At 40.8% G+C, this 14,837-nt stretch overlaps 1 protein-coding gene across 21 annotated transcripts in view; it reads left to right on the top strand.

Annotated features, from left to right (window-relative positions):
- The window catches only part of DTNB (dystrobrevin beta), a 310,883-nt gene that overhangs the window by 29,609 nt on the left and 266,437 nt on the right, over nucleotides 1-14,837 (top strand). For all 21 annotated transcript variants that reach the window (XM_017527170.2, XM_017527155.2, XM_017527133.2 and 18 more), the window contains exon 2: nucleotides 10,870-10,937. In XM_017527170.2, the coding sequence (XP_017382659.1) occupies nucleotides 10,871-10,937 (67 nt within the window). In that variant the 5' untranslated portion in view covers nucleotide 10,870. The remainder of the gene's footprint in view (nucleotides 1-10,869; nucleotides 10,938-14,837) is intronic.

Raw genomic sequence — 14,837 nt, 5'->3', positions numbered from 1 at the left:
TAATGCTAGCTACAAAATGAGAAGGTAAGTGTTTGTCTTTTGTTTTCTGGAAGGGATCTTGTAGCATTGGGCTTGGAGATTCCTTTTACAGAAGGGCTTTATTTATGAGTTTCCGTTATGCTGCCGCCTTCTTTTTTTTTTTTTTTTTTTCCTTACGAATTCAATTTCTTTAGTAGTTACGGGTTATTCTTGTTACCTGTTTCACCCTAGGCGAGTTCTGGCAATTTGTAGTTTTTGAGGAATTGGTCAGTTTTATCTAAGTTGTTATATGTGTAGAATAGAATTGTTCATAATATTTCTATGGTGTTTCTTTTAATGTTCACGGGTTCCACAGTGAGAACTTCCACTCTTTCATTAGTAATGTTGATTATTTATGCCTTCTGTATTTTTTTGTTTGTCTTGCTAGAGGTTTATCAGTTTTATTGATCTTTTCAAAGAACCAACTTTTGGTTTCATTGACTTATCCCTTTCTTTTAGTAAATTCTAGTTTCAAACCATTATGCTCAGATAGCACACTCTGTATGAGTTTAATTCTTTTGAATTTGCTAATGCTTGTTTTATGGCCCAAGATCTGGTCTTTCTTGGTACATGTTTCTTGTGCACCTAAAAAGAATATACGTTTCATTATTGTTGGTAGAATGTTCTATAGATGTCAATTTGATCTATTTGGTTGATGGTGTTGCTCAGTTCTTCCATATCCTTGTCACTACCTTCTCCCCGATCCTCTTCAGTGAGGTCATTTCATACATGTGTAATACAGCTGGATTGCCTTGTCACATTCTATATTTCATTCTGGGATCCTCTGATTTTGTTTAAAAAAATTGCATGCATTAAGGTTCACCCTTTGTGGCTGGTGTGGTGGCTAACTCCTGTAGTCCCAAAACTTTGAGAAGTAGGGGCAGGAGGACTGCTTGAGCCCAGGAGGTCGAGACCAGTCTGGGCAACATAGTGAGACCCTGTCTGTACAAAATAAATAAATAAATAATTAAAAGATTAAAAAATAAAGATTCACTCTTTGTGTTGTGAGGTTCTTTTGGTGTTGACAAATGCATAGTATCATGTGTTCACCATTATAGTGTTATACAGAAGTTTCTCTGCCCTAAAAATTCTCTTGTGCTTCACCTATTCAGTTCACTGTCTGCTTCCCTCAAACCTCTGGCAACCACTGATCATTTTTCTGTTTTTATAGTTCTGTTTTCTCTAGAAGGTCATAAAATTGGAATCAAACAGTATGTAGCCTTTTCACACTGACTTTTTTCACTTAGCATTATGTGTTTAAGGTTCCCCCATGTCTTTTGATGGCTTGATACTTTGTTCTGTTTATTGCTGAACAGTATTCCATTTATGAAGTATTGCAGTTTATTTATACATTCACCTACTGAAGGGCATCATCATTGCTTCCAGCTTTTGACAATCAAGAATAAAGCTGTAAACATTTGGGTGCAGATGTTTTGTGTGGACATAAATTTTCAACTCAGTTGAGCAAATACCTAGCAGTACAATTATTGGATCATATGGTAAGACTATGATTAGCTTTGTAAGAAACTGCCAAGTTTTTTACAACATGACTGCTTGTGCATTCCCATCAGCAATGATGAGAGTTTCTGCTGCCTCTGCATCCTTGTCAGCATTTTTTTTTTTGAGACAGAGTCTCACTCTGTTGCCCATGCTGGAGTGCAATGGTGCAATTTCGGCTCACTGCAACCTCCATCTCCTGGGTTCCAGCAATTCTCCCTTAGCCTCCCAAGTAGCTGGGACTATAGGCGTGTGCCACCATGCCCAACTAATTTTTGTATTTTTAGTAGAGATGGGATTTCGCCACGTTGGCCAGGTTGGTCTCGAACTCCTGACCTCAGGTGATCCACCCGCCTTGGCCTCCCAAAGTGCTGGGATTACAGGCCTGAACCACTGCACCCGGCCTTGTCAGCATTTGATGTTGTCAGTTTTTTTGGATTTTTAACCATTCTGGTAGGTGTGTAGTGTTATTTTGCTGTTTTAATTTATGATTTACAAATAATAAGTGGTGTTGAACATCTTTTCATATGCTTATTTACCATCTGTGTATCTTCTTTGGCAAGATTTCTGTTCAGATTTTTGATTGTTTTTGATTGAGCTGTTGTCTTGTTATTGAGTTTTATTTGATTTTTTTTTTTTTTTTTTTTTTTTNTTTTTTTGAGATGGGGTTTTGTTCTGTCACCCAGGCTGGAGTGCAGTGATGTGATCATAGTTCACTGCAGCCTCGATCTCCTGGGCACAAGTGATCCTTCCCACCTCAGCCTCCTGAGTAGCCAGGACTACAGGTATGTACCATCATGCCTGGCTATTTTTGTATTTTTCCTGTAGAGATGAGCTTTTACCATGTTGCCCAGGCTGGTTTTGAACTCTTGGGCTGAAATTATCTGATCACCTCAGCCTTCCAAATCCTGTTGGGATTACCGGTGTGAGTCATCACGCCCTGTGTTCTTCATATAATTTGTATACAAGTACTTCATCAGATATGTGTTTTGAAAATATTTTCTGTCACTCAGTGGCCTGTCTTTTTATTCACTTAATAGTATCTTTTGCAGGGCAGTTAATTTTCATAAAATCCAATCTGTTGATTTTTTTTATTTCAGGGGTTGTGCTTTCCAAACTCTTTCATTTGGTTTTGCTTTGGGCTTAAGATATTAAACAGCTTCTTCTAGTTAACTTTCAGTTTCAACCCCTTTATCTATTTATTTTTGAGATGGAGTCTCGCTCTGTTGCCTAGGCTGGAGTGCAGTGGCACAATCTCAGCTCACTGCAACCCCCAGCTCTTGAGTTTAAAAGGTTCACCTGCCTCAGCCTCCCTAGTAGCTGGGATTATAGGCACGGGCCACCACACTCAGCTAATTTTTTTGTATTTTAGTAGAGATGGGGTTTCACGATGTTGGCCAGGCTGGTCTTGAACCCCCAACCTCAAGTGATCCGCCTGCCCTCGACCTCCCAAAGTGCTGGGATTACAGGCGTGAGCCACTGTGCCTGGCCAGGTTTCAACCCTTTTAGATTTAAGAAACTTCACTTATATTTGTATACCTAGGACTCTGATCTTCTTTATACTTTGTAGACTGAAGCTGTATTCTGGTTCTTTAAATTGGGTGAAATAAAGGTCCTGAGTTAGGTGATTTGGACCCACTGAAGATTAGACATGTTTGAATGAATGTGCCTACTGGATTTCTCTGTATGCTCACAGGATGAACTATAGGAAGACAGGGGTGGAGAGTCCTGCGATCACAGGGTCATAAAATTTTATTTGTGCATTAGTATGGACAAAGATTTTGGCAGTTGAAATGGGAAAAGAGGGTGGATATGAGAGTGATTATGAGGAAGGAAACGGCAGGGTTTGAAGTTAGAGTTAGTGTTTAAAGTAATTATATTGGTTATATCTAGATGGTGTGGTTAAGAAAAGGCAGAGTGCCAGAAGTCCAACTGGAAGGAAGTAGAGAGATGTACTTACGTTCATGGTAGTGGTTGGTCTTCAACATTATATCAGAATGGCAAGGACATCTAATCAGCTGTGGTATTGGAGTAAATATATTCTTATTAGGTATGGAACTGTTAAAAGCATAATTACAAATATATAGGCATTAGTTTACATAAAGCACTGGCATGGAGTCCCCTTTTACTGGGCCTAGAGAAATGGTTTATAGTAATCTCAGTGTTTATGTATCCCAAATCCATTAATTTGGTTTTTATGTAACCTGAATTGTAAGCTTGCTTGAAATGAAACTACATAATGCCTTAATTCCCTAGTAGCTGACTTGTAGACAAGGATTTAAATGCAGGTATTTTGTTTTGGAGGTTGTCCTTGGAAAAGCCAGTAGGGGAGTGGGAAGTGAGATACGAGAGGGAAGATAGCAAAGATTGCAAATACAAGATTTGTTATCAAGCCAGGTACTGATTTTTTCACAGTGTTCCCACTGAGAAACTCTAGGAGCTAATGTGAAACGTGCATCTTAGAGTTACAGTCCTTCAGGGGAAAGGCAGGTGGAGTACTTGTATAGTGTCTCTTTCAGTAATTGGTTAAGATTGTTTCCAGGAGGTGGTAGATCTACAACCTGTCAGGCCTGCCATGCAGGGAACAAAATGGTCTCAAGGTTAGACAAAGAACCCTCAGGGGCTGTCAGGCCAGTGTACCTGGTAAGGGTTGGGGGATATGCGGGCACTGTTTTGACACCTTCCTTAACATCCTGCCATGCAGTTCCAGGATCTTCAGTTCTTTTCCTTTAAGACATCATTGGAAACATTTATTTCCACCTTAAATGAGCCATTCTAGTAGCATCTTAGGACTGGTTCATGTTAGGACATGTTAGGATGTCCTTTTTGGAACATTAATTTGTGATTCATGGAAGAGTTGCCCATATCAACAGACGTTTCCTTACCAGTCTTATATTTGACCTCCAAGTTCAGCACTCTCAAGATCCAGCCATGTTCTTCCAGTTTTTGCCAGTACATTCCATCATATCATACTGTGTTGGTGAATCAGTGCTTTCATCTAAAGGAGGATCAGTTCCTCCCTATTCTGACAATGCCTGGTTGTTAGCCTAGAAGCAGTGAGGAAGGTAGGCACATATCCCCAGGAGGGTAGGCATCTTTGGAGGCATGCATTCCAGCTGAGACCTCATATCTCCAGGAGGGTAGGCATCTTTGGAGGCATGCATCCCAGCTGAGACCTCTGCTTAGTTTTTAGACAGGCGAGACCGCCCTCTTGTAGTAAGAGGAAGAAAGCTGCTTCTGGCCTAGAGGGTTCAGGAGAATCTTGTCAGGACTGTGAATTCAATCTCTGTAATTTGCTTGCTTTGATAATCGGAACTCGTGTCTAATTTTTAGCACAGTCTGTCTTCAGGCAAAGAAATGCAGATGCAGGCAACCAGAAACTGGACAGTTAGGCCTTAGAGGAGCATGGGTAATGCAATAAAGGCAGGGTCTGCCACACCTGTTAGGTCAACAGATGATGCCAGTGTTATGGCTACTGTTGAGTAACAGACTTTTCTTAGCATCAGTTGGGTGTGCTGGTCCATTCTAACACTTAGGGAACACTGACTATGTGATAGGGATTGTTCTAGGCATTTGATGTGAGTCCTTACAATAATCCATGAGGAAGGTTCTTGTGATCATCACAGTTTTACAGATGATGAATCTGAGATTCAGAAGGATTAAGTAATTTTTCCAGAGTCCAACTGTTGGAGCTAGTGTTTGAAATTTAGTTCAATTGACTAAAACACTCATTCTTTTGTTATTCCACATTGCTTCCCAATAGATATCCCAATTATATCCATTTGATAAATGATGAACTTGAGATGCAGAGATTGAGTGACAAGGTGAGTTTCAAGGCTAAAGAAAACTATAGTTAGAATTCAGGATGCTAACTCTTCTGCTGTTGAATATCATGTTGAACAGTGGCTAAATTTAATACTGGCTGCTTTATAACATTTAGTATTTTTAAAATTCCATTAAATGGGCTGTCTCAGGGTTTCTCAACCTCAGCACTATTGCTGTTTTGGACTGGATGATGCTTTGTTGTGGAATACTATCCTGTGCATTGTAGAATGTTTAGCAGTGTCCCTGACCTCTGTCTACTAGATGCCAGTAGCACCCTCCCAGTTATGACAACCAAAACTGACTGTAGATATTACTAAATGTCCCGTGGCAGCAAAATTGTCCCTGGTTGAGAACCAGGTCAATCTCTGAAGGTGGTTGTGTTATGACAGAACTCACCTAGAGTAACTCAGAAATTTGTTTTGTGAGCAGGGAGCTATATTGCTTTAAAATGGAAGCAGTACAGTGTGGTGGACAGAACATGAGCTTTGGGATCGGATGGAATTGCTGCATCTCTTGGCCCTGGCACTTACCAGTTTCTGTAGTCTTGATTAAATAATTTGTCTTTTCTGAGCTTTTGTTTCCTCATTTGTAAAATGGGCATTATGTCTCTGTGGTAGGGTTTTGGTGATTAAGCTGGAGGATAATATACATGGAAGAATGAATGAAAAAAAAAGGAAAAAGAATATTCTGTAGTAGAAGAAAGTGAAGGAAAGATACAGAAGGGAGTTGTCAAGAGAAGGAGCAAGATGTACATTGGGAAGGTCTAAGACGGCTGGTGAATGAACCACATCTGCCCTCTTCCCACACTCCCGTCCCAGGCCACTGAGTCTGGAAGAAATTTCTGAATGGGGCCAGGTATAGGGGCTCATGCCTGTAATTCCAGCACTTTAGGAGGCTGAGGCGGGTGGATCACTTGAGGCCAGGAGTTCGAGACCAGCCTGGCTAACATGGTGAAACCCCATCCCTACTAAAAATACAAAAATTAGCCAAGCATGGTGGCACGTGCCTGTAATCCCAGCCACTTGGGAGGCTGAAGCACGAGAATTGCTTGAACCCAGGAGGTGGAGGTTGCAGCGAGCTGAGATCTCGCCATTGCACTCCAGCGTGGGCGACAGAGTGAGACTCCATCTCCAAAAAGAAAAAAAAAAAGCTTTATTATGTATTTTTGCTTCTATTCACTGTGACTATAATCAGTGTTTTAATAAGCTTTCTAGGCAATTTTTTTCTTTAAATAGACATTTTCTAGAGCAGTTCTGGCTTCACAGCAAAATTGAGTGGAAGAGGTTTTCACATGCACAGCCTCCCCATTGTGATCGTCCCCCTCCAGAGTACTGCATGTGTTACAGTGGCTGAAACTACATTAATACGGCATTATCATTCAAAGTCCATACTTAATATTAGGGTTCACCCTTGATGGTGTACATGCTCTGCATTTGGGCAATGTATAATGACACAATGTCTACCATTATAATAGCATACAGACTAGTTTCATGGCCCTTAAAGTCTTCTGCTTATCCACACCTCCCTCTCCACCATGATGACAACCACTGGTATTTTTGCTATAATTTTGTCTTTTCCAGAACATCCTATAACTGATACTGTACAGTATATGGTCTTTTCAGATTGGCTACTTTCATTTAGTAGAAAGCATTCCAGGTTTGTTCATGTCTTTTCATGGCTTGATAGCTCATTTCTTAGTGCTGAATAATATTGCATTATTTGGATATACTGCAATTTACCCAGTCTCTTTGGTTGCTTCCAAGTTTTGGCAATTATGAATAAACGTGGTGTAAACATCTGTGAGCAGGTTTTTGTGTGGACATAAGTGTTCACCTCCTTTGGGTAAATACCAAGGAGTGTGATTGCTGGATCATATGGTTAGATTATGTTTAGTTATATAAGAAACCACCAGTCTTCTAAAGTGGTTGTACCATTTTGCATTCCCACCGGCGATGAATGAAACTTTCTGTTCCATATCCTCGCTGGCATTTGCTGTTGTTAGTTGTAGGGTCCAGCCCTATAGGGTTCTATGAGCCTCTCCCTGCTGATGTGGAGACAAGAAATTGTAGAAATAAAAGACACAAGACATAGAGATAGAGAAAAGAGAGTTTGGGCCCTGGGGTCCACTGCTAACCAAATCGCAGAGACCAGCAGTGGCCCCAATGCCTGGATGCTTCCGCTTCTATTGAATTGCTGAGGGCAGGGTAGGTAGGGCGTGGCCTAGGTGGTTGGAGACTGGGGGCTGGGTAGATAGGGCATGGCAGTGATAGGGTCAGGTGCATCATGTGTCATGCAGGTAGGGGCTTAGGAAGGGCATAATGCATCAGTACTTTTTCCGTACTTGTCACAAAGACATTAAGATTTACGTTACTTCTGCTGATTAATTCTTACAAGAAAAAAGGAACCAGGTGCAGAAGCAGAACATGGGAGTGGACATGGCCCATGACCATTGAAGCACAGCATCACGTAGAGACAATTAAGCCCCCGGATGTCTGCAGGGCTACCTGACAGCCATCAGGCCTTACCACAAGAGCTTGGAGAATTGGAGTTTTCTCCTAACTCCTCCAAGGAAGGAGATGTTTCACCTATTTTGGATGTCTCCTTCCCTAGCTGGCTGAACAGCGGGCGCTTTCCCAGCGCTGGCACTGCTGCACAGCCAAGGTGCCCTCCAGCAACCTTTATGGGGGTGTGACAGAGGGCTTAAAGTGTCTTGCCTTAAGGTCATTCATTTCACAATGTCGCCCCAAGTTCACACTGCCGACATGAGAGGCATTAGTAAAAGAATTAAGATCACTTCTGAATAACTAATAACTACTATGGTTATATTTCTAGTTACTTTCTTCTTCATTGTTTATATGGGAGTAGGCTGAGGCTTTTGGCTCCTGCTTCGGCACTTATGGGATCTCCCCCCTACAGTTAGTGTTCCGGATTTTGGCGATTCTAACAGATGTGGAGTTTTTTTTTTCTTTGAACATTTTTTTGGATGCTTATTTGCCATTCTGTATATCTCCTTTGGTAAGGGGTCTGTTCAGATTTTATGTGTTGTTTGATTCAGGTTTGTAATAATTGTTTACATGACTTTAGGATACTATCATTTTGTAAGTTTAGATAATTTGTAAAGTATCTTACTTCTTATCACTTTAATGGGAAGGACCCCACTCCTGAGAATGCCAAACAAGGCCCTTCTGGCACCTTTTTTGCTCTTCCCTCTAGATCCCAATTTTTCCATCACATGCCTTGCATGTTACTCCCCAGGAATACTGAATTCGTAATACTTCTATTACAAATCATTATCATTATTTTCTGTTGCAGTTGTGCTTTATTTCAGAAAGTCCAAAGACTCTTTTATTTTAAAAAAATTAAATTTTTTTTTTTTTTTTGGGACAGAGTCTTGCCCTGTCAGCCAGGCTGGATTACAGTGGTGCAATCACAGCTCACTGCAGCCTCCAGCTCCTGGGCTCAGGTGATCCTACTGCCTCAGCCTCCTGAGTAGCTAGGACCACAGGCCCATGTCACCATGCTTGGCTAATTAAATATATATATATATTTTTTTTGGTAGAGATGGGGGCTTGCCATGTTGCCCAGGATGGTCTTGAACCCCTGGGCTCAAGTGATCTCCCACCTTGGCATCCCAAAGTGCTGGGATTACATGTGCGAGCCACTGTACTTGGCCTAAAGAGCCAGTCTTAATCAGAATATTTATTGTAAAATGATAAGAAATATATTTATATTTAAAAATTTTATTTATAATATATTACAACTAAACTTTTTATAACCAGGCAACTTGCTTTAATGGATATGTAATTTGTAGTTGTCGTATAATTTGTGATTCCAATGTATTTGAGAATGACTTACAACAGTTAAATCTATAAGAGTTTAATCATATTTGAAAACGATTTACACAGTTTAATCTACTTAGGGAAATTATTGGGCATGTGCTCTATAGATATTTTTTCTTAATAGAGTAAGGCAAACTGCAACTGAAATTGTCACAAATTTTATATCAGTGGGGTTCATGTAAGAGGCCATTTGTGTTCCAGTTTTTTCTTATTTTTTATTTTTTAATTGTTTTTGAGATGAAGTCTCTCTGTTGCCCAGGCTGGATTGCAGTGGCGTGATCTTGGCTCACTGCAACATCCGCCTTCCAAATTCAAGGGATTCTTTTGCCTCAGCCTCACAAGTAGCTGGATTTACAAGTGTGTACCCCCATGCCCAGCTAATTTTTGTGTTTTTAGTAGAGACAAGGTTTCACCATGTTGGCCAGGCTGGTCTTGAACTCACCTCAAGTGATCCACCCACTTTGGCCTCCCAAAGTGCTGGGATTAGAGGCGTGAGCCACCACACCTGGCCTGTTCTAGCTTTTTAGACATAGAGGTTTAGAAATATGTATCTACAGGCAATAATTGTTTAACAAGTTTAATGAAAGAGTTGGGATTCCATTCTGCCATTTCGTAGTTGTGTGCCCTTGAACAAGTTAGTATTCCTTTAGGCATACTAAAAGAATAGTGTCTATAGTATTTAGAGATTAGACATCTGCTTCCTAATCTATATAGTGGAGATAATAATAATTCCATCACATAGGGTTTTTGTGAGAATTAAATGAGATAATGCATATAAAGAGATTGGCACGTGACTGGGATAGCCTGTCTGTTAATGTAAACTACTGTCACCATGTAATAGAAAATTCATATTTAGGAGCTTTTTTAGTTAGGGGATTATATTAGTCCATTTACATACTGCTGATAAAGACATACTCAAGACTGGAAAGAAAAAAAAGTTAGATTGGACTTACAGTGCCACATGACTTGGGGAGGTCTTAGAGGTGAAAGACACTTCTTACATGGTGGCGGCAAGAGAAAATGAGGAAGAAGCAAAAGTGGAAACCCCTGATAAACCTATCAGATCTCATGAAACTTATTAACTATCATGAGTATAGCATGGGAATGACCAGCCCTCATGATTCAGTTACCCTCTCGGTCCCTCCTACAACACATGGGAATTCTGGGAGATACAATTCAAGTTGAGATTTGGATGGGGACACAGCCAAACCATATTAGGGACGAAGACCTTATTTCTTTAATATAAAATTGAATATTTTATTTATATATATATTTATGTATAAACTATTCTTATGTCCTTTATCACAGCCTTTCATTACATTTATTTTCTAAATTATATTTAGTAACATGTTTATCTATATGAAACAGTAGAGATATGGGAAATTATCTCAACTAATCCAGGAATCTGCAGAGAAAATAACTGAAGTTAAAAATAAGACAGCTTATATTTTTAGCACAGTAAGCAATTGTATGAGCTCATATAAGTATTGATTAATATTTTAGAAGCCATCAAATAAAAGGACAGTGGTTTATCTTTTTCTGAATCAGGCTTCCTGTTTATTTTTATTGATACCATCTTAAAATGTGTATTTGCAACTTGGTTTTCTGTACCTCTTCACAATAGAATGACTAGCACTTGATTGAATTGTCAAATTATACAGTGGTTTATTGTATCTTTCTTTGTCTCTAGGATGATTGAGGAAAGTGGGAACAAGCGGAAGACCATGGCAGAGAAGAGGCAGCTCTTCATAGAAATGCGTGAGTCTTGAGTCCTTGTTCAGATGTGCGGGAATGTTTGTGGTTTTTTTTTGATCAAGTCATAGCTTTTAATCAATTATAAGTTTTATGTTATAAGCTTCAAGAGGGAAGAATGAGAGTTAAAGAATCAAGGAATTGAAGGACCCCAAGCCAAAGCATGTATTTTAATAGAATTGACTTGCTTTCTTAGGCAAGGCCATAAATAACAGGGCAGAAATGTTACCTAGAATATCTGTGATTTTGTACCATGCCAGTCAATTTAGATCTCTTGCTGTAACTCCATTGTTACCATGAGCTTGCAGGTGGTGATTAGTGATTAATACATTATATTAGTTACCTTCTACTACATACCAGTTCTGAGATAGAAGGGGACTAAGTGTTAGGGTGACACCTAGAGCTATTGGAAAAATTAAAAAGAATGTGCATTTTGATATATTTTTAACTTTATTCTGTTAAAAATTAGATTCTTGTATACAGTTCAAACAAAGAGAAGAAGATGGCTGAGAGAAGTGGGGTGGTTCACAATCCTTACAGGACTGTTTTGCTCTGTGACTGTTTGTCTATGTGACCATGACCATGTGACCTTGATTAACTCAAGGTCGCATTTGCTGAACCTCAAATTCCTTTGCCATGAAATAGGGGTTATTGGTCTGGACCAGTGATCATGAAACCTTTAAAAGTACTGTACTTTTTTTTTCTCAGTGACATCTTACAAGGACCCTCAACATATGAGTATTATAAAATTGCTAGTGCTTGGCTGAAGCAGGAGAGAGGAGGAGGAGCCAGCCTGGGATAGCCCCCGGGGTCCTAGCAGAATTCTAGAATTCTGTATATCGCAGTATGAAAATCAGTGGATAAAAATCTCAGAAGGCCCAACTCTCAACATACTTGACATCTTTAGGGTCTTGGTGTAATGGTAGGCAGAGTTTGACTCAGCTAAGTCGTGTGTTGTCCTGTCAGTCATAGGCTGGATAACTATTTGTTAGAGGTGGTAAAGAAGAAATTTTGGCATTGGATAGACAGCCTGACTGGGTGATCATTAAGGACTTTTGTAGTTCCAAATTTCTAATTGCTAGCAATCCAAGCCAGATACCTTGGAGTCATTTCCCTTCACCTTACCTTCTACCTCCAAAGAAATCAAGAAGGCATCTGAGTTTTACCAGGTTCATGAGTCTGAATCTGTTTGTCACACCGCAGTGGCTTTGAGTCCAGCTTTGCAGTTAGACTGCTTTGTTTGGTTCTTGGCTGCCTCACTTCCTGGCTGAATAACCTTAGGCAAGTTAACAATCTCTCTGGGCCTCTGTTTCCTCATCCATAAAGCAGGGATGGCACTGACTTCATAGAATTGTGAAGATTAAATGAGATAATGTGAATAAAGCACTTGGTACAATGCCTGACACAGAGTAGGACATACTTGTTATGGATGGTCGTGTTTATCACTAATGTTTTCTTTAATCATTGGTACTTTTCTGAGCAAAAGCAATAATTTCCTGATCCCTTTTTCTAGTATTGACCCTCTCAAGTCTGCTATCTATGATCAGCTACCAGATTGAACAATATAAATCTGTGCTACTTGTTTTTTTTTGAGATGGGGTCTCACTCAGTTGCCCAGGCTGGAGTGCAGTGGCACCATCTCGGCTCACTGCAACTTCTGCCTCCCAAGTTCAAGTGATTCTCCTGCCTCAGCCTCCTGAGTAGCTGGGGTTACAGGCACTGCCACAATGCCTGTCTAATTTTTGTATTTTAGTAGAGACACAGTTTCACCATGTGGGCCAAGATAGTCTCAAACTCCTGACCTCAAGTGATCTGCCCGTCTTGGCCTCCCAAAGTGCTGGGATTACAGGGACGAGCCACTGCGCCCAGCCTAAATGTGTGCTACTTCTTTGCTTACATTCCTTTACTTGCTTCTTATCACTTTAATGGGAAGGACCCCACTCCTGAGAATGCCAAACAAGGCCCTTCTGGCACCTTTTTTGCGCTTCCCCCTAGTTCCCAATTTTTTCATCACATACCTTGCATGTTACTTCCCAGGAATACTGAATTGGCTTTCCTGAAGATGGTGTGGCTGCATGCCTTGTGCCTTTGCACAATATGGTTGTCTCCACCATCTGGCACACTGCTTCTGCCTACCCTTCAAATCTCAGCATAGGGGTCATCTTTTCCCTTCAACTTCGAGGCACTATTCTGGGTGCTAGGGCTGCAGGGGAGAACAGAACACAGTCCCTGACCTCACTCATGAAACTTCTATTTTAGTAAAAGGAAGCAGACAAAATGGGAAACCAAATACACAAACATAGTAATTCCTGATATTCCTGATACACTGAAGAGGCTGAGGTGCCTTAAGTAAATACACATGAGTGTGCAGGCATGACGGGGTAGAGATCTGAAGTAGTCCTGCCAAGAGCTGGGTTTACTTCTTTGTAAATGTTACTACTCTTACACAAAACCTCATAGGAATTGTCATCCTCTATAACAAACCTAAGGATAACAGTCAGTCGGGGAGACATTGGTGAGTATGGCTTCTTGGGTCTCCCCTGCTTCTTCACAGGCAGAATTGCATGGGTGACTGTAGTATGCTCTGCTGGTAGACCCACCCCCTAATTTCCAGCAACGTCAACCGGAAACTCCAGTATAACTACTTTCTGTGGATGCCAGAATCACCTTTTTCCAGCCATTATTCAGTTGTATCATTTAGTATGTTGATTTTAGTGTATCAATTTTGAATCTAGGATGATTGAAGAAAGTGGGAACAAGCGGAAGACCGTGGCAGAGAAGAGGCAGCTGTTCATAGTACTCTTTCTCAGCTCTTATTAGTCTTAATATAGATGTCTACTTAGGTAGGTAACCATACCATTGTTTTTCTTCTTTTCTTTTTCTTTGAGACCGTGTCTTGCTCTGTCACTCAGGCTGGAGTGCAGTGGCGTGATGACAGGTCACTGCAGGCTCAACCTCCAGGGCTTAGTTGATCTCCCCCTTCAGACTTCCTGGGTATCTGGGACTACAGGCGTGTGCCATCAGACCTGGCTAATTTTCTTGTTTTTCATAGAGATGGGTTCACACTAGGGTGCCCAGATTGGCTCAAGTGATCCTCCCACCTCGACCTCCCAAAGCGCTGGGATTACAGATATGAGCTACCGTGCCTGGCCAGTAACTATACCATTTTTAAAGAAAGACAGTCTTGACTCTTCCTTTTATAATTGTAATCCTTATGCCTTTTTCTTGACCTAGTGTACCGGTTAGGGCCACAGACATTATATTGAAAAGTAGGAAGGACAGCAGGCATCCTTGTCTTGTTTTTGATTTTCATAGGAATGTTTCTGATATTTCACTGTTGAGAATGATGGTTGCTGCAGGTTAACCTGATAAAGGTGAAAGAACTAATATGTCCTAATTTGCCAGAAATCATTATCATTATTTTCTTTTCCTTTTTTTTGAGATGGAGTCTCAAAAAAAAGTCTGTTGCCCAGGCTTGAGTGCAGTGGCACGATCTTGGCTCACTGCAACCTCTACCTCTTAGGTTCAAGCGATTCTTCCCCCTCAGCCTTCTGAGTAACTGAGATTACAGGCTTGTGCCATCATGCCTGGCTAATTGTGTGTTTTTAGTAGAGACAGGGTTTCTCCATGTTGATCAAGCTAGCCTCGAACCCCTGACCTCATAATCCACCCGCCTCAGCCTCCCAAAGTGCTGGGATTATAGGCGTGAGCCACCGTGCCCAGCTATTTTCTTTTTTTTTAATTTTTTTTTTGAGACAGAGTTTCGCTTGTTACCCAGGCTGGAGTGCAATGGCCCGATCTCAGCTCACCACAACCTCCACCTCCTGGGTTCAGGCAATTCTCCTGCCTCAGCCTCCTGAGTAGCTGGGATTACAGGCACGTCCCACCATGCCCAGCTAATTTTTT

Source organism: Cebus imitator, unplaced genomic scaffold, assembly GCF_001604975.1.
Source record: "Cebus imitator isolate Cc_AM_T3 unplaced genomic scaffold, Cebus_imitator-1.0 Scaffold1, whole genome shotgun sequence".
In the NCBI taxonomy this organism is placed as follows: Eukaryota; Metazoa; Chordata; class Mammalia; order Primates; family Cebidae; genus Cebus; species Cebus imitator.
The sequence above is the reverse complement of the archived record's forward strand: the minus strand, read 5'-3'. Positions and strand labels throughout refer to the sequence as shown.